The sequence below is a fragment of the Ipomoea triloba genome, chromosome 1, assembly GCF_003576645.1.
Source record: "Ipomoea triloba cultivar NCNSP0323 chromosome 1, ASM357664v1".
Taxonomy (NCBI): Eukaryota; Viridiplantae; Streptophyta; class Magnoliopsida; order Solanales; family Convolvulaceae; genus Ipomoea; species Ipomoea triloba.
The window spans coordinates 30500889-30523388 of NC_044916.1; the positions used below are offsets into that span (position 1 = coordinate 30500889).

The 22500-nt window shown below is 33.5% G+C and overlaps 3 protein-coding genes across 4 annotated transcripts; 2 read left to right on the top strand and 1 right to left on the bottom strand.

The window, feature by feature from the left end:
• The first annotated feature begins 319 nt into the window (after positions 1 to 319).
• LOC115999366 (protein MCM10 homolog) lies at positions 320 to 3247 on the top strand. 2 transcript variants are annotated; one of them, XM_031239223.1, is made up of 11 exons: positions 320 to 491; positions 583 to 769; positions 932 to 1006; positions 1094 to 1331; positions 1418 to 1542; positions 2010 to 2043; positions 2117 to 2163; positions 2281 to 2421; positions 2632 to 2696; positions 2778 to 2844; positions 2930 to 3247. In XM_031239223.1, the coding sequence occupies exons 1-11, from the start codon at positions 401 to 403 to the stop codon at positions 3096 to 3098; spliced, it is 1239 nt and encodes a 412-aa protein (XP_031095083.1). In that variant the 5' UTR covers positions 320 to 400; the 3' UTR covers positions 3099 to 3247. The 2 variants fall into 2 exon arrangements, with proteins under 2 accessions (XP_031095083.1, XP_031095087.1); XM_031239227.1 differs by having other exon boundaries at positions 1421 to 1542.
• A 2297-nt stretch (positions 3248 to 5544) lies between these two features.
• LOC116020227 (heavy metal-associated isoprenylated plant protein 26-like) lies at positions 5545 to 6437 on the bottom strand. Its single transcript, XM_031260714.1, has 2 exons — positions 6242 to 6437; positions 5545 to 6156 (listed from the first exon to the last, which is right to left on the bottom strand). Exons 1-2 carry the CDS (start codon positions 6329 to 6331, stop codon positions 5773 to 5775), a joined length of 474 nt encoding a protein of 157 aa, XP_031116574.1. The 5' UTR covers positions 6332 to 6437; the 3' UTR covers positions 5545 to 5772.
• Positions 6438 to 11952: 5515 nt separating this feature from the next.
• On the top strand, positions 11953 to 13471 carry LOC115997723. The gene is made up of 3 exons (XM_031237277.1): positions 11953 to 12139; positions 12368 to 12506; positions 12927 to 13471. The coding sequence occupies exons 1-3, from the start codon at positions 12047 to 12049 to the stop codon at positions 13022 to 13024; spliced, it is 330 nt and encodes a 109-aa protein (XP_031093137.1). The 5' UTR covers positions 11953 to 12046; the 3' UTR covers positions 13025 to 13471.
• The last annotated feature ends 9029 nt before the right edge of the window (positions 13472 to 22500 follow it).

Genomic DNA, 22500 nt, shown 5'->3' on the forward strand with positions numbered 1-22500 from the left:
CCCCCCCCCCCCCCCCCCCATACGCTCCGCCCAGCACTAGTCGCCCGGGGTATGCCAGCCCTGGCGGGCTAAGGGTGACAACCATGAGCCGGGTGTGCCTTTGGGTTGTTGTTGTTGTTGTTGTTGTTTTTTTTTTTTTTTTTTTGGTTTTTGTTTTAAAATAACATTGGGCCTTGGCTTTTAAAAGAAAAATCCATCCAATCTATGTTGGGCCAAGCCCACGTAGTACGTGTAAATGTGTAATTAACCGCAAATCTGAAACCAAATTTACTGCCTCAAAATTTCCCTCCAAACTTCAAATCTCCCTCCGAGCCATCACTATAAACCCTATTCTGCAACCGGCTTCCCAGATTCCTTTCCTCTCTGATTACTGATTTCTCATTCATTTCAAAGCTAAAAAATGTCGGATCAAGAGGACTTGGATCTTCTCCTTTCACTCGAAGATAGGGTTTTGGAAACCCCTCCGGCATCTCCCTCATCCCACTCTCCAGGTGTTCTTTCTAGGAATTTTTAATCCTTTAACATTTATCCATATCTTTAAAAGTGGTCTGCTGATTTTCCCTGCCGGGGTCCTTTTTGTAGATTACCTATCGGATGATGAGCGACCTAAGCGAGTCGGGCAGACGGATATGTCTGTCTTCCGAGTTGCCGTTCAGGATTGTCTTGACTACGATACTGAGACTGCTAAGAAGGCTCTCAAATCTAAATCCAATATTCCCAAGGCATCAAATGATTCGGAGGTGGAAAAGTTTTCGGGTTTACGGATTCGGTAAGTTATTGATATGGTGCACATTAGATTGTTTCGGAAACAAAAGTTTTTTTTTTTTTTTTTTTTTTTTTTTTTTTTTTTTTTTTTTTTTTTTTTTTTTTTTTTTTGGTATTGTTAATTGAGGCCTAGTGTTCCACCAATACCATGCTTTTTTTGGCTCAGGAATCAATTAGTCTCACCTGTTGAGCTGAGCAACCGCTTTTCTGATATCCGATTTGTTCGATTACCAGCAATAAAGTAAGTGAAATGTTAGTATGAGTTCATAAAATGCTCTGTTGTTTAATTGCATTGTAGATGGTGATCGGCTTCATGCCTATGTTTTAGGAATTTGCTATCAGGAGATACCCTCTCAGGGTGTTGGGCAACTGTTGGAGTCCTAACTGAGACGGGACAACCTAGGACTAGCTCTACTGGAAAGCCCTATGCAATTTGGAAAATGGGATGCTTGAAAGAAAATACTGTTTCAGTATTTTTGTTTGGCGATGCTTATCAGAGGAATAGCAATGAGAAGGCTGGGGCTGTGTTTGCCCTTTTCAACTGCGGCGTCCGCAATGATAATTCGGTGCCATTATTAAACCTTTTTTTTTTCTTCATTTTTTTTTATTAAGGGGTAACTAGTAAAAACTGCAACTTTATGTTCTTTTATAGCAGAATGGCTTTTCTTTGAGTGTATATTCTGCAAGTAACATCTTAAAGATGGGCACTTCTGTTGATTATGGAGTTTGCAAGGGGAAAAGGAAAGATGGAATGGCTTGCACACTAGTCATTAATAAGTATGTGCCTCTTACTTGGTACATTGTACTCTAATACTCTATACTCTTGCTTTCACAACTATGCATTTAGGAATGGTTCTACATTTCTGAGAGATACATTTTTCAGATGCCTAAAGTTATTGATTTTTGTATGTTTCTAGATGTCTGTTTTAGGAACTGTAATTTCAGTTTTCTAAGTATATTTGCATTTTCTAGTCTAGTCAATAAATGTGTTGAGTTTTCCACCAAAGCATACTCTCTTGTAGCAAAGATTCAGGCATATAATGTGTTATCCTCTCACCATCTAATTATGGGTATTCTTCAACTTCTTGTAAGTTGTAACATCTTGTACCTTTGCTTGCTTATGAAGAATCTTATATTCCATTGTTTCTTGATAAAATCAAGAGCTGTTGTGTTGATTTTAGGAGTTGTATCTCTTTGTAATATGAGTTATCTCACATTACTTATGAAGTCATTTACACTTGCAGGCGTAATGGTATATATTGTAGCTATCACAGACAGGTAATTTAAAGAACGTTTACAATAGTCTCAATCAAAATAGACTATTGCTATTTTCTAATGTTTGTTCTTTCAGAAAACATCAGAGAAGTACTCTGTCACAAGGACTGAACTCAAGGGAGGGTGCGTAACACTCTTGTCATTACAATAGATTCACATGAAAAATAAAGTGTTTTGTTTTAGTTTCTTTTTTCCCCCTAAATTCCATTTCTTAAATGTCTTGTAATTTTTTATTATCAGGAACCTAAGAACTGCTTTTAGGGGTCCTCTCAAATCAGAAGGAATTTATATGGTTGACCCTTTAGCTGACAAAACAAACTTAGCAAAGAACAAAGCACCAGTGAAATTATTTTCTGCAGAACAATTAAAAGAAGCATTGAGGTTTGTTCAAGATTCTTACTCATATCTATCTTGACATACAATCATCCAACTGACCAACAAATTCTGATGGCAAACTGTTCAGTAGATTTCATTGTCTCTTATTTAAGCAATCTTATCTGACTTTTTAACTGGATTAAAGCACTTTTATCTGTCTTAAGGTATGATTGCCTTGTAATCTCTTCTGATGCTGAAAAATGTATTAATGCACAGCAAAGCAGGGAAAGTGACTACAAATGCATATTCGCAGGGAATTCGATTTCTTAATAAGATTACAGGTCTGGCTGTGGTTACTTCTCATATTTACTATACATAAAAAACCATCCTTGACCTCCTGGTGATTTTTTATTGTACCACAGAAGAATCTATAAGCTCCACAAAAATTTCTACTGCACAGAGTCAACGAATAAGCAAGACAAGTGAAAGGTAAAAGTCATAGATTGCTGCAAGTCCATTCTAGCAATACTGTCTAGTGCATTTCGGTTTTGCTAAAAGTTTTATATTGTTTCAGGATATCATTAACTAAAAGAAAGAATCCAACTCAAGTCAAAATAGGTGAAGAAGTGCATGTGCATAGCAAGAGATCAAAATCACATGAAGGAACAGAAAGAGTACAACAAGGGCAGGTTAAAGAGAAAATGATAGAACTAGACATTGTAAGCTCAGATGATGAACTCTAGAATTCCCTAATTTTGCGTTATGCCTCTCACGGCACAAGCATTTGTCATAGCTTTAGATAATATGTTTATTGGAATTTTTATGATGTATGTGTAAAATTTAGAGATTAAGCTGGTAATTCAGCATATTCAATAAATGTATACATTTATTTGATGTACTTTTTTACATTATCATCATTTATACATTCTCATTATTATGTTACAGATTATGTTACATCATTCACTTATTTTCTCACTTCTGAGTATTAGACCAGTAGAGGCCTATCTCTCCTTGTGGCTATTTGATATTTCAAGGTAATTCTACTCCATTACTTATATCTGTTGCACTGTTTTCTCTTTGACATGGAATTCTGTGCAACATGGTGAGAAACTCTGATTATTATAGTTGAATTTTTATATTTTGAGGTTCTATTGTTTCTTGAAAAAATATTACTCAAAGTTTTATGCTCAGATTCGGTTTTTTTTATAGTATTTATTGTTGTTTCTAGGGATTCCTTTCCTGCGTGGATATCATAGTTGGACCTGGGTAGGGTTACTGTTTATTGGTTTGAGTCTTACTGCAAACTTGCTGGTAGTTTGAGTTTTCTAAGCAAGAGATGCTGTCATGGTCAAATTTTGGTGAATTTCCAACTCTTTTATAGCTTTCTGAATGATTGAAGGTAAAATTGGATATTTTCTATACCAGAAGCCAGTGAAGGGTGGAGACTGGGGAGGTTTGTTAGAACCTTGCCAATCATAACCCTTTCTGAAGCATATGTGATGACCCCCTGTAATGTTCAATGTGGGAGATGAGGTCCACTGCCTACATGGAAGTTCAGACGGGAAAAATTCATAATACAATGATTGTGCTTTGAGAATCTGCAATGTTTGGGCAATCAGGCTTCTGGACTGAAGGAGCTTCCTAGCTGTGGATTGCTCAATAGCCAATGCTTCTAATCTAAATGGGGTAAGAGAAAAGGTAACAACTTAATAAACCCCCATGCCTTGCCCAACTTTTACTCCCCACAAAATTTTGATATAGATACTTGGAACTCTTAAAAATAAGTCCATAGTTCAGGTTATGTTGTCCTTCAATTTTACACTTTTTCTTTATTTATTAAGGACTTATCTCACAGATTTCAAAATTTGGGTTGAAGTACCTGGCAAATTACGGTCCACATAGTTGTGTGGATTACGGTCCAAAACGACGTCGTTGAATATTATGTGTTGACCTTCTACGCATGTTGAGCAATGAGCACAACCCGATCTACCGACTTGGACTTGGCGACAAGATTCCTTCAGAAACATCACGGCACGTGTACAATCCCTTTTGAGCCTTGACTAGGGCCTACGCTGGGGTCTGAATTTGTCCCCTTCATTTGTTATAAATATAGTATTTTTTTGCTAAGGGAACTTTTTTTTGACTAATTCCAACTACCGCCTCTTAGCTCAAGAACATCTGACCTCAGCACACATTCCCAAGCCCATCCCTTTTAAACCAACAAGCAAATTAACAAAGGACTTGCGATCAGTTCCGCCTGACAGAATTTTATTCGTAGTCGTATCCGTAGCCAAGAGTATTTTCGACATCAAATAGTACTTTATGTATTAAAATAATGTATATTATGTATGTTTTAAAATAATATACATTATGAAGTATAAAAATATACGTTACAGCGGATTGCGTGAAAAAATTACACAAAATGACATCGTTTTTGGACCGTGGTCTACTTAGCTACGTGGAACCGCAATAACTGTTGATAAATAATTACCTTTTCACCAGTTGTCACTTGCACAATTCATTGAATTCTTTGGGCCTAGCTTCACGCTTCTTCATTTCCCCGTTCCAGTAGTGGTCCTGTGCATAGCTAATCGTGCTCTTCAAAATCTTTAACATATTTACATATGTTAATTTTTTAAATATGTTTATTTTGATTGGGATGAAACTTTATTTTTAAATTATAAATAAAATTCTCATAATAAAATGGCTTCAATTTTATCATCTAAAAAATATATATATATATATATATATATATATATATATATATAAACAAAATCTTCTGCTAAGAATAGCTTGCACAAAAATAAAAATTGTAAAGACGTTACATGCACTTTGACCAAAAAAAAAAAAAAACAAAACAAAAAAACATGAGTCTCATAAGGTGATAAACACCCACATCTCAAGCAATCCTATTTCTTGGGTGCCTAACTTACTGATGTTAGGTAAAAGAGTGCTGACAGTGAGTGCTAAAATTTGGAAAAAATTTGTGTTTCAAATTTGATTGAAGGAAGAAAAAAATGAATGAATACATCATGCCTTTACTAAATTGAGCAATCAAAACATGTTAAATCATTAAAAAAAATATAAAATGGGAATTCAAATTGAAAGGACATGTATAATTACTCCTAAAATATATAGGTATTTAATTGTAACTCAGTGCCAGCTCTGAGTTTCGTCTGCAACTTCTCAGATTGATTAGTGTGTGATTAAAATTTCTGGTATTTACAGAACAACAAAGTTGGAGTATGCAGAAATGTTTTCAAAAGCACAAAAGCAAGATGGATACTCTTCCCAACTTCAACCACCTTTACCAAACCAGTATTTGACTATGAAACATCATATTACACAGCAAATCCTATAATAATTAACTAATCAAGCTATTTAACGAATTACACCGGATTTAGAAACTTCCCGACGTCACATGACAGCGCAGGCGGCCGGGTTATCATCACTAAAGGCGGTGGTGTAGCGAACCTCAGTGGAGGAGGCGCGTGCGAGCTGGTAAACGTGCGGATCCTCCGCCCTGCGCACGTACCCCGCCGGAGCCTTCTTGTCGTACACCCCGGGCGCATACGGATGCGCGACGACGTCGTACGGCACGTAGGGCCAAAGCTCCACCTTCTTGCCCGTCCGGTGAGCCACACGCGCCACCACCCTGTCCGGATCCACGTAGCCCACGACGGTGAGCTTGTGCTGCTTCGGCTCCACCTGTGTTGACGTCACCCCCTTCATTCCCTCCACCGACCTCCTCACTTTCCTCTCGCACCCTTCGCAATCCATCTTCACTCTCATCTCCACCGTCTGCAAACATATTTATAAAGTTAGTTATATCTCCGCGATTTTTTCGCCGGAAAATCAGGAATTTATATAACAAATATATATATACCTGAAGTTGTCGGCGCTTCTTGTAGCGGCGGCGGTAGTGGCGGCCGGAAGAGCAATCAAACATGTCGGAAAGATGATCAAGAATCCCCATTCTTATTGTGAACTATTAAGGATTGATAGCAAGCGAGAAAGTATAGATACTTGGTATAATTATATGTTTGGTGAAACGTAAAGGCGATATAATGATATGCAGGGACAGAGGGAGCGCGGTCTTATATAGTGTGGGCTGAGGTTTGAAACCTTAATTGGAACGTAAGAGATGTTGGATACTTCAAATCTCCCCGGGGAGAGTGATGGGGGCGCACGTGGCGTTTGATGATTGGGTGGAGTGTCAGATAACACTGCACCGCCCACGCTGACTACTGTGCATCGATGTTCCGAGTCTTCGGACTTGGGAGTAAGGGAGCGTTACTTACATAACTCCCATGACCGCCCATTTGCCAATCTGTATGCGGACAGAATCTTTAAAGATAAAGCATTAAAGGTTGTGATATAGACAATTTTTCATGAATTACTATTGGATAAAGGCTTGGGTCCCCCAACCCAACTACTAAATTAACTATTTTTTTTAATCAATCCTACTTATTTTTCCCAAAAAATTGAATCTTCAACCTTAAGGACTCTACGTCCCGACTTGACAGAGCATTTAGGAGAATGTGAATTACAATAATTTATGCTGAGTTTCGAACCTTAGTTTCGTCCCCCAAATCCTATTATTGGTTTTATGACTCAATTGTGTTCCTTCTAAGGTAGCGCTATACTCTCAGTTTTCTAGACATTTACATGTTACCATAAGTAAATTTCTTCTTTTCTAGTTTTCTTTGGGTAACATGGTGTAGTCTATACATTGCCCTTTCTGAACATGGTAACATGGTGTAGTCTATGATTGGAGATTTATCTACTGCTTCTCCCTGGAGTCCTAATCTTTATGACTAGAATATATGGGGATGCAAAAAAGTTGAATCGATGAACGAACTTTAAAGGCAACTAATGGGTAGGCGACAACATTTCGTTTGAGTGGTGAAGTCATAAAATGCATTAGACATAACAAATGGCAATGGCGCTACGAGAGCTCAAGGGAGATATTCTATAAGATTAGCGACTTCTATCCTATAACATTTTTCGGGTCCTTCACAAAAGGTGATGAATAACACCGCCGGCCTTTTAGTTACACTTTAAAGACTTATTCAAAATTATTGACGTTGTTGGTTTACAACAAAGGTATTTACACAATTGCAAGGTTAGAATAACAAACACTAAATTACTATATGTATTAATATTAGGAAAAAAAACTGCAAACATAGACCATAAATGGGGAAAATAAAAAATCAATAGTTTAGGTCACACACCCCCATAATCCATTTCCCTTCAAAGAATTTCCTTCAACTCCCCATATTTATTTGACATATTATTTATTTATTTGACATGAATGAATAGTTAAAGGGAAATATCCAAACTCATATATAATTATTTTCAATAATCCATAATTGTAGCAATAAAATACTATTCTTCCTCCCCAAATGATAAATGACAAATTTTAATGTGGATCATCTTCACTTTCATCTCCACCGTCGACATGCCCACGCATATAAAGTTAGTCATATCATTTTAATTAAACTCCATTATTATTTGACAAATACTCTGTATTTTAGTTTCATTTTCCACACATATTAGTTTCATTATAACAATACTAAAGTATCATTTTAATGTTACTACAGTTTCATTTGATATTATACATTATTGCATGAGCTTTGTTTTTTAGTTTTATTTTTTCTACACACACCAGTTTCATTTTAACAACACTAAAGTATCATTTTAACTTTATTACAATTTCATTTGACAATCATGTTGGACCATGATCCACATAACACTGTGTGGACCATGGTCCACTATATAACAATTGGTGATATATGATAGATCACAAATCTTTATAAGACTTTCTCTACAAAGGCTCATAAATACATAAGATTTACTCTACAAAGGCTTATAATTACCTTATTGTGGGTCATAGTCCACATAACTATAATAGACCATGAATAAAATGTATTTTTAATATACTGAATGTACATTTTTTAATAGTACCCAATTTTAAAAAAAAAAGGTGGAGAAAAACCATATTAAAATTAAAATTTTCAAAAATAATGTTGAAAATCATTTTTAAAGATAAAAAGAACCCTTGCAAAACCCTACAAATACAAATAAAAATATCTCAAAAAGTATTTTGAAAAATATAAGTACTAAATTGTAAAACTTTACAAATACACAACAAAACTAAAAATATGTAAAAAGAACACACCAAAAAAATTAATGACCCAAAAAAAAACACGAAATAGAACACTTAAAATGCTAAAATTAATGAAATACAACATATGAAAAAAAGGCACAAATATAGTGAAGCAAAAAACCCCAAGAAATACAAGATGTTTTTTTAAAGAACTAAAAATTACACAAAAAATAATTTTAAAAGTTACTAAGTAATAAACTGTAAAATAACTTTGAAAATATACAATGAAAATGTTTTTTAAAAAAGGTAGAAAAAACGTTACATAAAAATAAAATGAATGGTGAAAGAAAGAAAGAAATTGACACAAAGAATAAAGCTAAGGGAAAAGGTACAAATAAGCCATCGAACTATTTGAGAATTAGCAATTAAGCCATCGAACTTGAATAAGCTCTAAATAAGCCACTGAACTCGGAAAAACAAAGCAATTAAACTATTAAACTGGGAAAAAAATAATTAACATTTTTAACATGTCATTTGCCTATTCGGCCACCAACGACGACTTTTCTGACCACCGGCGAACACTTCCCGCGGCCGCGCGACGAAGGAATCGTCGCCGGTCGCATTTCTAGCGAGGTCGCATTAACATAAATGGTCGCCCTTGCCGGAAAATGCGAACGGTCGCCGGAAGTGTTCGCCGATGGCCGGAAAAGTCGTCACATGTGGCCGGAATATGCAAATGGCCTGTTAAAAATGTTAATTGTTGTTTTTTTTTTTTTCCGATTTAATGGCTTAATTGCTTTGTTTTTACGAGTTCAATGGTTTATTTGGAGCTTATTCAAGTTCGATGGCTTAATTGCTAATTCCCAAATAGTTTGATGGCTTATTTGTACCTTTTAATATTGAGATTAACGGCCTATTTGGTTCGCTGAAAAATATTTTAAGGAAATAGAATTCAAATTCCATGGAAAATAAATTACCAAGAAAATATATTTCATTGTTTGCTTGGTGGAAAAGAAATTACTCATGAAAATATGAAATCCATTGTTTGGTTGGGTTTGGAATAATAAGTATAATGACATATATAACCCTACACAATAATAATAATAATAATAATAATATAATGAGTAATTAATAAAGTATGGTAAGGGCAAAATTGTCATACTAGTTTTCATGGAAAACAAAATACCTAAGATTTGCTAGGAAAGTGCTTTCCTCATTGTTAAGAAAAAAATTTTCCAATTAAATTGTTTCCATCCAACCAAACAACATAAAACGTCGTTTTCCTCAAGTTGTAAGAAAACATTTTCCAACCAAACACCCCTAAAAAAATGATGAAAGTCATTTTAAAATTTAATTAAAAAGAACACTTGAAAAATGCTGAAAGTGCAAATAAAAAATACCTCAAAAAATAATTTTAAAAATATAAGTACTAAATTGTAAAACAAACTTTAAAATAAATAACGAAACTAAAATAAGTAGAAAGAACACCAAAAAAATAATGAACACTAAAAAAAGGAAAAATTATCCAAGAAAAAAAATGAAAAAAAAAAAGAAAGAAAAAAAGAAAGAAAAACTAAAAGAAAGAATGGAACTAAAAATTGCAGCGAAAAAACTGAAAATTAGTTATTAAAAATATAAAAGTGCTAAATTGTATGAGCGGAATTTTAAAATACAAAAACAAAAAATATGTAGAAAGAACGTTAAATATTGATGTTAAATTAGCATTTTAAAAATTAATGTTTTTTTGAATACTACTAACTCTATTACAATGCAGTATTGTCTCCACTGAGACTCGAACCCACCACCTCCCGTATAAAAGAAAAGGTTTGATGCCACTGGACTACAAGATCCTTGACTTTTAAAAATTAATGTTAAGTTGTATTAAAATATTATTATTTATATCAAAAATTATATTTTATATTAAATTAATTAAATTTAAACTAATAAAGTTTTAAATTTTATTAAACCAACTTATTTTAATGTAGAATAACATAACATTTAGTGTAATGATTTAATGGGTTAAAGATGAAAAAAATTAGTGTAAGAATATATTGAAAATATTCCTTTTCAGATGACATTTGATATTTTTTTTTTGATATTTTAGTATAAAATAAGTTGAAGATTACCTCAGAAAAAATGGAAAAAAACAATTAACTTTCTGTGATTTTTTATTCTAAAAAAGGTCTCAAAAAATCTTTGGAATTTCTTTATTATTATTATTTTTTTGAAATTTTGAAATTTTGAAAATTTGGAATTTCTTTGTTAAAACCAAACGGCTCGATTTCAAGAAAGTGCCTCACCGTTTTTCTTCTTCTCCGGCCTAACATCATTAAATATCCCAGATTTCCGATCTATTTTTCTTCTTTCTCCAAGTAATGGCCTCACCGTTTTGGCTCGATTTCAAGAAAGTGCCTCACCGTTTTTCTTCTTCTCGGGCCTAACATCATTAAATATCCCACCGTTTTTCTTCTTCTCGGGCCTAACATCATTAAATATCCCAGATTTTTTCTTCTTCTCGGGCCTAACATCATTAAATATCCCAGATTTCCGATCTATTTTTTTTCTTTCTCCAAGTAATGGCCTCACCGTTTTGGCTCGATTTCAAGAAAGTGCCTCACCGTTTTTCTTCTTCTCGGGCCTAACATCATTAAATATCCCACCGTTTTTCTTCTTCTCGGGCCTAACATCATTAAATATCCCAGATTTTTTCTTCTTCTCGGGCCTAACATCATTAAATATCCCAGATTTTCGATCTATTTTTCTTCTTCTCCAAGCAAGGGCCTCACCGTTTTCTTATATATGCTTCTCCAACAACCTAGATCCTACCATTCTGCTTCCACTCCATCACTTTGTAACGTTTTCTTTTTGTTATTATTTTTATGTGGTGCAATAGCTTGACTAAGTATTAGTCTTTGGTTGTCTGCGACCTAAGCTTCCCAAGCTGCTAGTCACTATAAAACTCGGTAATTTAGATGGTTTCTTTCACTTGGCTTAGTAATTTAGATGGTGTATTGCCTGACACTTGGCTTAATAATTTAGATGGTGTATTGCGTGAACTGAAGTGAGCAGTGAGAGAACTAGGGGTCTATCTATAGTCCTACATAAATTTACTTTTTTCTTTTTTTACATATGACTATACATTGTTGTATAATAATCAACATAGTTGGGATACCACAATAATTGAGAATTGTTTTTGAAGGGAACAACATATATATATGATTGTTGTTTTTCCTTTGACGATTGCGATTCTTACAAATAGTTACATATATAAAACATTTTTTCCCTCTTGCTTGCCAGTTCACAAAAAGGGAGAAGTGAAAATAACATTTTATTTACAGAACATTCCATGTATCTCAAAACTTTTTTTTTTCTTTTCTCTTTTTGCCAATTAATAAAGATGGAGGAATGAATCTCATTTTATTATCTCCTCTTTGCTGCATACGGCAATTCAAAAAAAAATTGAATTATTACCTACTGCCGTATACTCCCCTACTTCGCCGGACTTCAGTTCGCCGGCGGATGGAGGGGGAAGCTTGACGCAAACGCAGCAACACTGCCTCGCCGGCTTCAGTTGACCGGCGGATGAGGCGACGGTTGCCGGCGACGCGAAACAGAGTTCTTGGCCGGGCCTCCGGCGATATTCGCTGGTTTTCTCCAGCGATATTCCGGTTGCATGTAAGATTGTTCGACCTATCTACCAGGTTCTCTCGGCCCTTTTAGGGTTTAGCATTTTAGTTTCTGGGGTTTGGGGAGCATATTGGTAACCATGAGCATGTTAAAACCAATTTTAGTGATATAGTTACAATAGTTTGTGTAGTGATATTATTCTGTATTGTGTTACTTGTTGCCCCCATTTCTTTTTGAGGATTACACTTATATTGCTGCTATTCGGTTGCTTCTTAGTTTAAAATGGCTGAAACAAGCACTCAAGGGAGTGGAAGAAACTTAGGGACCCCTGGTCTTCATCTGAGGCAAAGATTCTGTCCTCCATGTCTCACACTTGTGTTGTTTCTCTCTCATCCATGGCATGACTTAGCAATCGGTAATAATTGTTTCTTCACTTAAAGTTTAGTTTTGTAGGGAAAATTTTTATCTTTGGTAAAAGTGGTAAGCTGCTTATTTAGTTTCCAGCTATAAAAGGTATGTATGTGTGCATCAATAGTGCTCTCGTATGCTCAATGTTATGCGGTTGCAGGGCCACAAGCACCAAAGGTGTTTAATTGTGTAAGTGTTTGTTTGCTGCATTAGATACTTATATATGCTGGAATAGGTTAAAGTTGATGGCCTGTTTACTAATGGATGTGCTGATACTCATGCAGGTTACAAACATGGTCTAATCTGCCAAATGTCATGTTGTACTAGTAATTAATATGTCTATCATTTGATAGAGTCTGACATGTTACTGAGAATGTCTCCTCTTGAAAATGGAAGATCCTCTCACAATGTGCTATAAATGTTCCAGTCTACCATGGCAGCAACCTGAAGGTGGTTGACAAGAGAGTAAGACATGCAGAGCTGGTTTTGAGGTGTGTGATTTGTGGGAGGAAATCAAGTCCCTAAAGCGTAAGCTGAATCTGCTGCTTTTCTTCGTACAGCAAGGCTGCTTTGTCTGTGAGTTAGATCAGTGATGAATTCTCTTTACTGCTTGAATTGTCTTGTAAAACATCTAGTCAATGCTTTTCAAAGGGATGCTTTTCAGGTATATAATCAAAGAAAGAAGAGGTTAGTGGAGGTAATACATGATGGCGAGATTGTTTTATCAATGAGAGCCATTTACCATTTAAATTTGGGCTTGGCCTTAAGGATACTGGTATGGTTTTTACTGTTTACTACAGTGATCTTGTTTGATATTACTATCAGCTTCTATCTATTACTGGAGGAGTTTTTTTCTGGCAATATCAAGTAATAGATCTTTTGAATGAAAAATAAATTTAACTTATACTGTTCCAATCTTGATGCAGGAGCAAAAGAAATCCTGCAGAATATTTGTGAAAAGCAGGGCAAATAAATGGATACCCTTGATATACCAAAATTTGTTGAATTTTTTAAGGTATACTTCTCATTTAGGTCCATGTTTCTCTTTACTTCTGAACTGTCTTAAGTATTAATATTGATGGTTTTCATTTGTTCTTTTTATTTATTTTTTATTTTTTGACAATTATTTTGTCCTTGTGTTTGAATGGATCACTTTGTTTGTGGACTCTTTTGACTTGGATCACTAGTGTGTACACCAAACCTAATAAGAATGATTGATGAGAATATAGCTATCTGATACAAGTTCTAGCAGCTTGGACTAATATGAATACAATCTGGTGCTTTTATGTATTTAGGCTGGAAGGTAATGATTAGTTTTCTTTGTTTTATTTATTTATTTATTTTTATATTTATCTTATTTTTCCTGTGTTGAAAACAATAGTTTATCTCAGATATAGAGAATGCATTATGCCCTGCACAAGCACTACAGGAATACATATTTTGATATTTTTTTTCAGGAAGATGAGTTCAATCTCTTAGACAAAACATATCATCCTACAGGGTATCCATGGTAGGTACATATTCTGATAATCTTTTTTAGAGGTTTTATATTTTCTATAGAATCTTAGTTTTCTATACATTCTGGCTAATCTTTTCTTTATCATTCCTCAGGATGAGTGCTACTCAAAGTTGAAAATTTATCCAATCTTGTAGAGGGTATGCTCCTGCATGTTTTAAATTTGTAAATTCTGTATTCTGCTCTACCTCCTACACACTCAAACTGAACTGTTCTTCCCAGTTAATATTTGCTTAAGTAATACTGGTATATTCATGTATTTAGCATGTCAGTGGAGCACAAGAATCATCTTGGTTGCCATAATATGCATTTGTCATTTTTCAGGTCTATCTAGAGAGAATTCTGAGAACCTGAAATTGATGCTTTTGCCGAAGAACTAAAACCACACAAGGTTTTCTATTATTTGGTTTAAGTACTGTTAATATTTATATGATTTCAAGTGCATAAACTCTGATTCTTAATCTAATTGTTACCAACAACAAGCACTTCTGCACGATTACTTTTCTGGATCGTGCTATGATTGAGCATAACCTACTGAGAGCTAGCAAAGCTTATACAAATATAAGGTAAGCGGCAAAGGGATAATACTATTTTCTTTCATCCAATACTATTTTCTTTCATACTATTGTTTTTTAGATTTCCCCTTTGTTGTTTCCAGTTTCCCCCTTATTGCATTGTTACTGTTAATTGGATGTTGCTAATAACTTTGTTATTGTTCATCTATTGGGCAACTTTGATTTGATGAGTTGGGCACACTGTTGGGAATTCCTCCTCAAAAGGTACCACACTATCTTCAAACAGTTCATCATTACTTAGTAGTTAGATGTTTCAAGTTCGTTTACAATAGAGGAGGCCAGGCTCAATCCTCATGGTCTCTTATATTTCTTTTTTAGATACGTTGCTCTGCTAAAGAAATTTGCGATTTGAGTTCTCTTTTTTATTGGTCATTATGTTGTTATTTGGTTTTGTTTCTATATATTTTTAGATTTGTTGTGTAATTTATAGTTCATTTTTTAATATTGCATTTATATTTCTAAAATATCTTTTTGAGTTATTTTTAGCTTTATTTTTAGTATTATCTTTAGTTTTGAAAATGACTTTCAAGTGTTCTTTTTAGTTTTAATAATGATTTTTAAGTGTTCTTTTTAGGTTTTGAAATGGTTTTCAAGTATTCGTTTTAGTTTTTAAAATGGTTTTCAAGTATTCTTTTTAGGTTTTAAAATGATTTTCAAATGTTCTTTTTTTTTTTTTTTTGTGTTTAAAAATGATTTTCAAGTGTTCTTTTTAGTGTTTAAAAATGTTTTTCATGTATATTCTTTAGTTTTAAAAATGATTTCCAGTGTATATGTGTTCTCTTTAGTTTTTAAAATGATTTTCAGGTCTTCTCTTTAGTTTTTAAAATGATTTTCAAGTGTTTTTCTTAGTTTTAAATATTATTTTCAAGTGTTTTTCTTAGTTTTAAAAATTATTTTCAAGTGTTTTGTTTGATTTTAAAAATGGTTTTCAAGTGTGTCTAGTCTTCATGCGTCACTTGAATACATGCATTCTATTTTTTTTAAAACCGTGCATTTAGTGCTAAGAACATCATTTTTGGATTGGTATATTGACTTTATTTCTTAGAATTCTGAGAAATTGATGCTTTTGCCGAATGTGTTATGATCGAAGAAAGAAGAGGTTAGTGGAGGAAATACTTGATGGCAAGATTGTTTTATCAATGAGAGCCATTTATCAATCTAAATTTTGGCTTGGCCTTAATGATACTGGTGTGGTTTTTACTGTTTACTCCAGTTGATCTTGTTTGATATTACTATCAGCTTCTATTACTGGAGGACTTTTTTCTGGCAATATGAACTAATAGATCTTTTGCATGAAAAATAAATTGAACTTATATTGTACCAATCTTGATGCAGGGGCAAACGAAATCCTGCAGAACATCTCTGAAAAGCATTGCAAAAAAATGGATACCCTTGATTCTGCTAAAGATATACCAAAATTTGTTGAATTTTTTAAGGTATCCTTCTCATTCAGGTCCATGTTTCTCTTTCCTGCTCTTTCTATTCATGCAAATGAGAAATAATTTGTCAATTTGTCTACACTTAGAAGAAAGATAATCTGAACTGTTTGTTTGTGGACTCTTTTGACTTGGATCACTAGTGTGTACACCACCTAATAAGAATGATAGGAATCGCTGGCTCTATGAAGGCCCTGATTAGGCCATCAAATGGTTACTTTCTTAATTTGGCCTGTCATGATCCAATAGTAGTTTGTGGTCGAGAGTATAGCTAAAATGGTGTTATAATTTCTAAAATTTGTATAGTTGAAGGTCATTTTGGATGAATTGATAGTCGATGTCTAAATTGAAAATTATTTCTTTGTGTTCTAATGAGGGCTTGGCGTGTAACTTATTTTTTCTGGTAGGGAGCAATTCACTAAAAAAAAAAAAAATTCGAGTCAGTATTGAACCATAAGGATCATTTTTGTGGTGTCTTATGATGATTTATGTTCAAGTTGGTCCCTTTGCATAAAGTTTAACAGTAGAGAAACCCAATTTCAAGTACTATTCTTGTTGGCTCCCTTTGCTGGCAAAACATTCTCTCTTTTTTCTTTTTTTTTTCTTTTTTTTTTTTTCCTTCTCTGCTTTCTCTTTTAGCTCTGTAATTGAAAGGGAAATAGAATGAAAAAAGATTTGTTCGTCAAACCATTCATTCGTCTTCTTCTTTGTTGAATATTGTGTATATTGTGTGTGAGCAAGAGAGAAAAATGCTGGCACCTGGGAGCCATTGTAGCCAGTACAAGTACTACTTACAATACTTTGCTGGGAGAACTCCAGGTCTTCACTCTCTTTTTTTTCTCTTTTACATCTTTACTTTTCATTGCTCTTTCTCTTTGATCTTAAAAAACTGTTTTTTAAAACTTATTTTTCCACAATAAAAAAAAGTTGCCATTATACATTATCGCGCAGAATACATTATCGGCAACTTTTCTTTGTGGACTATGAAAAATGTATATTTTTAATATACCTAACTACATTATCTGTGTATTGAACGTATATAATTTGTAGTATACAAAATAATGTACTTTTAAATAATGTATTTTCAATATATAAATAAATGCATGATTTATACTGTTGTGTGAACCATGGTCAATGGAATAATATTGTCAAATATCTTAGTTTTGTGGACCATGGTACGTGTAGCATCGTGGTCCATTAAGTATTATTTGATAATTTTACTTTGCTTTTTAGTTTCATTTTCTAGACACTAGTTTTATTATAAGAATGTCAAAATATTATTTTAATTCTACTAACTTCTATAATGGAAGGAGCAATGACAGACTCCTTCACACTTTTTAAAGATATCACTCTACCAACAAGTAAGAAAATATGCCCGATTGTGGAGTTTCTGTTATCCAAATTCGCCATAGTCTGTGTCTGAATAACTTACCACCTCTAGGTTATTTTACCTTCTATATGTAAGCATGTGGTTCTTAGTTCCTTGTAAGTATCGTAGGACCTTTTTTGCCGTTTTTAGTTTATATCTTTTTAAGACTTTGTTAATGTAAATCTTTTGGGATAGACCTAAAATCTCTTGTGATCTATCATGGAATATTTATATTCCAATCACATATGAACTCTCACCTTTATTCTTCATATTAAAGTTTTTAGAAAGATATTTCTTAATATCACGCATTCTCCCTTTATTAGCTGTACTAGAAGAATGTCGTCAATATAACATATAACACCAGGATTACAAACTTGTTTCTATTAATCTTCATGTCGTTTCATTTGACAATATACATTATTCAATGAATTCTATTTTTTAGTTTTATTTTTTTATATACACTTCATTATAGCAACACTACAGTCATTTTAATTCTATTACAAGTTTATTCGACAAACACGGTTCAAATAGCTTTCTGAATGCCATGGTCCATCATATAACCACTGAAAATGTTACCCAAGGATTCCAATTACTCTTTGGACCAAATTAACTTACAGATCTTTACTTCTTGACCCAATTGACATTGGGCTCAAGCCACACTCCTCAATCAAGTAGTTATTAAAGTTCAAGTTTTCTTAACAACTTAAAAGATGAGAATTACTCACTCCGTTATATTTTATTTGTCTTTTTCAGTTAACGAAACTTGACTAATGTTATTTTTAATTCAATTTTTCATAATATTAAGTTTAGTATTAGTATAAAAATTTATATATTTAGAAACTATAATACTATTAAACACACATTTATATGAATAGTAAACAAGACAAGTAAAATGGGACAGAGGGTATTTTTGGGTAAATTAAATATGTATAAGTAGTATGTATAACTTAATCACAATCCATATAATGGTTCGAAATTATGTGCAACACGTCACCTTTTATGTGTTTACTTCACATTTTTACAAAGGTATGGATAGTCATATATATTTTAAAAGTATTTGTGTTTTGACACGGCGGGCCGTCCTGAGTTAATATGGCCGTCCAGTGATGTTATATATTGATTATTGATTGAAGTCGGCAAAAAGAAGCAGAAAGAGATTTTGTTGTTTATTGGCGATGGGAATTACTCGTAGCAGGCAGGAGATGGGGAAGAAAGTCAGAGAGATGAAGACGAGAGACTCAGCTTCCTTGAAAGCAGGACAGCAATTTATGAATCGATTAAAGAGAAAATGTATGCATGGAAGAAAACAAAGATGTTGTGTACGTGGAATTCAAGGTTTCATACCTAGCACTAGCAGTATTATTACTATAGACTGTTGAAATAAAATACATATTTCAATTTGGACTTAATACGCATTATAGTCCTCAACTATACTGGTTTTACTCAATTTAATCCTAAATGATTTTTTGTACTCAATTTAGTTCTCGACTTTGATGATTTTACTCAATTTTGTACTCAATAGGGTGTTAATGATAATTTCTCATCCTTCATCCCATTTGGGATGATTCCTTCTTCTTTTCTTATTAAGATTCACGCAGAAATGCAAAATTTCGTACCAAATCAAACTTCAACGCTAAATAAATAAATACAGAGTAAATAAATATTTGGGTACGAAGATTTACATTTCTGCTTTGATCTTAATAGGGGGAAGAAGAAGGAATCATCCCAAATGGGATGAAGGATGATAAATTACCATTAAGACCCTATTTCTAACCGTTCACTAACAAAATTTTTAATAAAGGACTAAATTGAGTAAAATTATCAAAGTCGAGGACTAAATTAAGTACAAAAAGTCATTTAGGAATAAATTGAGTAAAACCACTATAGTCGATGATTATATTGGATACTAACTCTTTCAATTTGATATCAGAACTAATCTCATACTAAGAATTAAGAATTTTAATGATTTATGCGTTGCTTGAATCCCATCTCGCATACATAATGGAACACATGCTTCAATTATTATTATTATTTTTTCCATCAGTTTGGATGGAATGGTCAAATATGGCAGTAGCCCACTCTCTCCATCTATCCCAAAATTGATAACTCTTTTTTCAGTGTAGGACCCATAAATGAAATGAAGAGATTAAGAAATTAGGGGAAGCATTTCCGATAATGTTTCTATCAAAACGTTAACAGTTAACACTGCCACCCACTCCACGTAACTATGTCACATATTCCACTCTTTCTTTCGAAAATTCATTGCGTTGCGACACCGCATGATGTCCGTTACCGGCTTAGTCATAATCTTTGAATACAAGCCAATTCATTTAAGACATTATACATTACAAAAGTTGATCATTTTCTTATCTTTTAAAATAACCCTTTATTTTATATCTCTTTGAAACCATAGGAGAATTCTACGGAGTAACATTTTTTCCTCCCTTCTTCAGGATATATTTTATAAAAGTTTAGACATTAATTGCCAACCGTACCCAAATGCACAAATCGTATCCCTACCAATTAGCTACATGATTTAGGCCAATCTAGCCTTAATATATAGCAATTAATTAAACATCGACTTAAGACCCTAGACGAGAATGTCTACCCATTGTATCACGTACTGAAAATATAAAGACTCGCGTAAGTTGAGGCTCAGCCCCATTGGACATGCTTGGACCAAACATATGAGAATCCACAATCCGCCTCCTCCTCATCACTCATTAGACGTGATTCATATATTAATTTTAGACAAAAAGTCAATTTGGTCATTAAATTAAAGTTCATTTTTTGTGTACTAAAAGTTCACTATCTTGTACCAGATTTGGGACCAAAAGTGGTTAGCAGTAATCATTGAATAAGTTTCTTCAGATTGAGTTGGGTTAAAAGCGCGGAATGTATTTGCACCATCACCGTCTTCAAATAAAGTATTTTTTACGGTAGCACCATGAATAGCGCATAGCAAGGCAGCGCCCAATACACCGGCAACTCCCATCATATGAAATGGGTTCAATGTCCAATTATGAAACCCTTGAAAAAAGAGGATGGATCGAAATATAGTTGCTACACCAAAACTAGGCGCAAAGAACCAACCATACTGACCTAGCGGATAAATCAAGAATACAGAAACAAAAACAATCTTTAATACACAAAAAATGAATTTTGAAAAAATGAACATTCAATGTATTAAAATAAACTTTTAGTATATTAAAAAATGAATCTTATGTCAGTAATCCACCTTACTAAGTGAATCATTGACGATGGTACAATATTTTAATTTCCAAGGTTGGGGTGCCTTGTGAAAGTGCCAAGCGATGTGGGGGAGTTAGTGGATCAAATAAATGGCTCCATAATCTATTACAGTTTATAAGAGGACAGTTGTTAGAAGTTGTTGGCAGGTAATTTGAAAGAATAACAAGCAAGAAGTAGCAAGGGGAAGTTGGGAGATATGGAAGTGGTTATTAGCAACTCTCAAGTTCGCCAACAATCGATTAAAGGGAAAGGACAATATAATTTAAAAAAAAAAAAAAACGGTCCATAAATAAGAAAAATGCATTAATCGTATTTTGAAACCATTTGATTAAATTGTACTTCTAATCATTACACTAATGCATACATCGTATGCTCGATCTATCAATACAAAATAGCCGATCTTAGCATCTAATATTAAAAAGATTGCATTGTATAGTATCATCCTAGCTACCTAGCTTGTACAATTGTGCGCACATGTACTGCAAAATTAAAGTTAGGATTAGTTTAATTAAAACAAAGGGTGAATAAGTGTCCGATGGACTTATGCATGCATGGTCATGTACGACTGTACGAGTCGTGAGTCGTGACGGTACTAAACGCGTACAGATTAATTAATCGTTTGTGAAAACGCATCCCAGGCCATTTTGATAATTACATTATACCCCAACGACCCTCCTCCAACACAAACACATTGTTTAAGGTTAGATGATTAATATTAATACTCATAACTAAAGCTGGTCACCGCTCTCAATCACCGTTTAATTTATGCTAATTGTGGAAAAATATTCTATATATATATATATATATATATATATATAGAGGTTTTGGATCAAATAAAAAAATCCCAGGAAAAATGAGGTGAAATTTCGACCATTGATCTAGTCCAAAACAATTTTCAAAGTTGAGGTGCACAAAATTTATACTACAAATTGCATTAAGTTCATTTTTCAAAAATGCACATCTTATTTGTTATATAACAACAACAACAATAAGTGGTGTGGTGGTAGTGGTAGTGATGATGGACTGATTGTGGTGGCTATAGTGGTGATTGTGGTGTTAGTGTCATTGGTGGTGGTGGTGTGTTGATGGCGGTAGTAGTCGTGGCTGACTGATGGTAATAATAATTTGAAAACTAGCTTTAAAAAATGAGAGAAATGAGAGAAAAGAGAGACTGAGGAAAAAAAAAACTGACTTTTGAAGGTTTTTTTTTAAATATTTTTTTTCAACAAAGGCAGAACAATTTTATTAAACACTTTAATGCCTTCTGAAGTTAAGGTGCTATATAATGTATGTCGTATATTCCATCAATATAAGCTTTAGGGAACAAAGTCTAGTTGGCTAACAACTTCTAATTATTCAGTCCAACCAAATTACTTAATAAACCTAGTCAACTTGAATCAGTTAATTAATTCCCTAATATATAATATATATTATAGGGGAAAAATCATACACTTTAACAACTCTTAAAGAACGGTTGAGTAAAATAATTTGAATTCATGCAAATCAAACAGTCCATAAAAATCAAATTTCAAACCACTTCAATTCGATTAACATCATATCATTAAGGCAAAAGGGTCAAATAGGCCCATGTACTACCATTGATTGTTCATCTAGCACCATGAACTAAAATATGATCCATCTAGGCCATTATATTCTTAATAATTTTTCATCTAGCATTTTTAGCCTATTTTTAACAAGTTACCCATCTAATTTGATGACATGGAAAAATAAAATTAGGGTAGAAATCAAAATTGCTATATAAGTTTAAGAATTAATATCACTTTTGGTCCCACGACTTTTGAGTTTTATCAATTTTGGTGTACAACTTTAAATTTTTCAATTTTGGTCCCTAA

Bases quoted from the DNA above. Each gene is read 5' to 3' on its own strand.
- LOC115999366 (XM_031239223.1), top strand. From the start codon at position 401: ATGTCGGATCAAGAGGACTTGGATCTTCTCCTTTCACTCGAAGATAGG. The intron at 492-582 runs GTGTTCTTTCTA...TCCTTTTTGTAG, and splicing joins TCCCTCATCCCACTCTCCAG to ATTACCTATCGGATGATGAG. The intron at 2,697-2,777 runs GTCTGGCTGTGG...ATTGTACCACAG, and splicing joins ATTTCTTAATAAGATTACAG to AAGAATCTATAAGCTCCACA.
- LOC115997723 (XM_031237277.1), top strand. From the start codon at position 12,047: ATGAGGCGACGGTTGCCGGCGACGCGAAACAGAGTTCTTGGCCGGGCC. The intron at 12,140-12,367 runs GTAAGATTGTTC...GTTGCTTCTTAG, and splicing joins CAGCGATATTCCGGTTGCAT to TTTAAAATGGCTGAAACAAG. The intron at 12,507-12,926 runs GTAATAATTGTT...TAAATGTTCCAG, and splicing joins ATGGCATGACTTAGCAATCG to TCTACCATGGCAGCAACCTG.
- LOC116020227 (XM_031260714.1), bottom strand. From the start codon at position 6,331: ATGGGGATTCTTGATCATCTTTCCGACATGTTTGATTGCTCTTCCGGC. The intron at 6,157-6,241 runs GTATATATATAT...ATATGTTTGCAG, and splicing joins AGAAGCGCCGACAACTTCAG to ACGGTGGAGATGAGAGTGAA.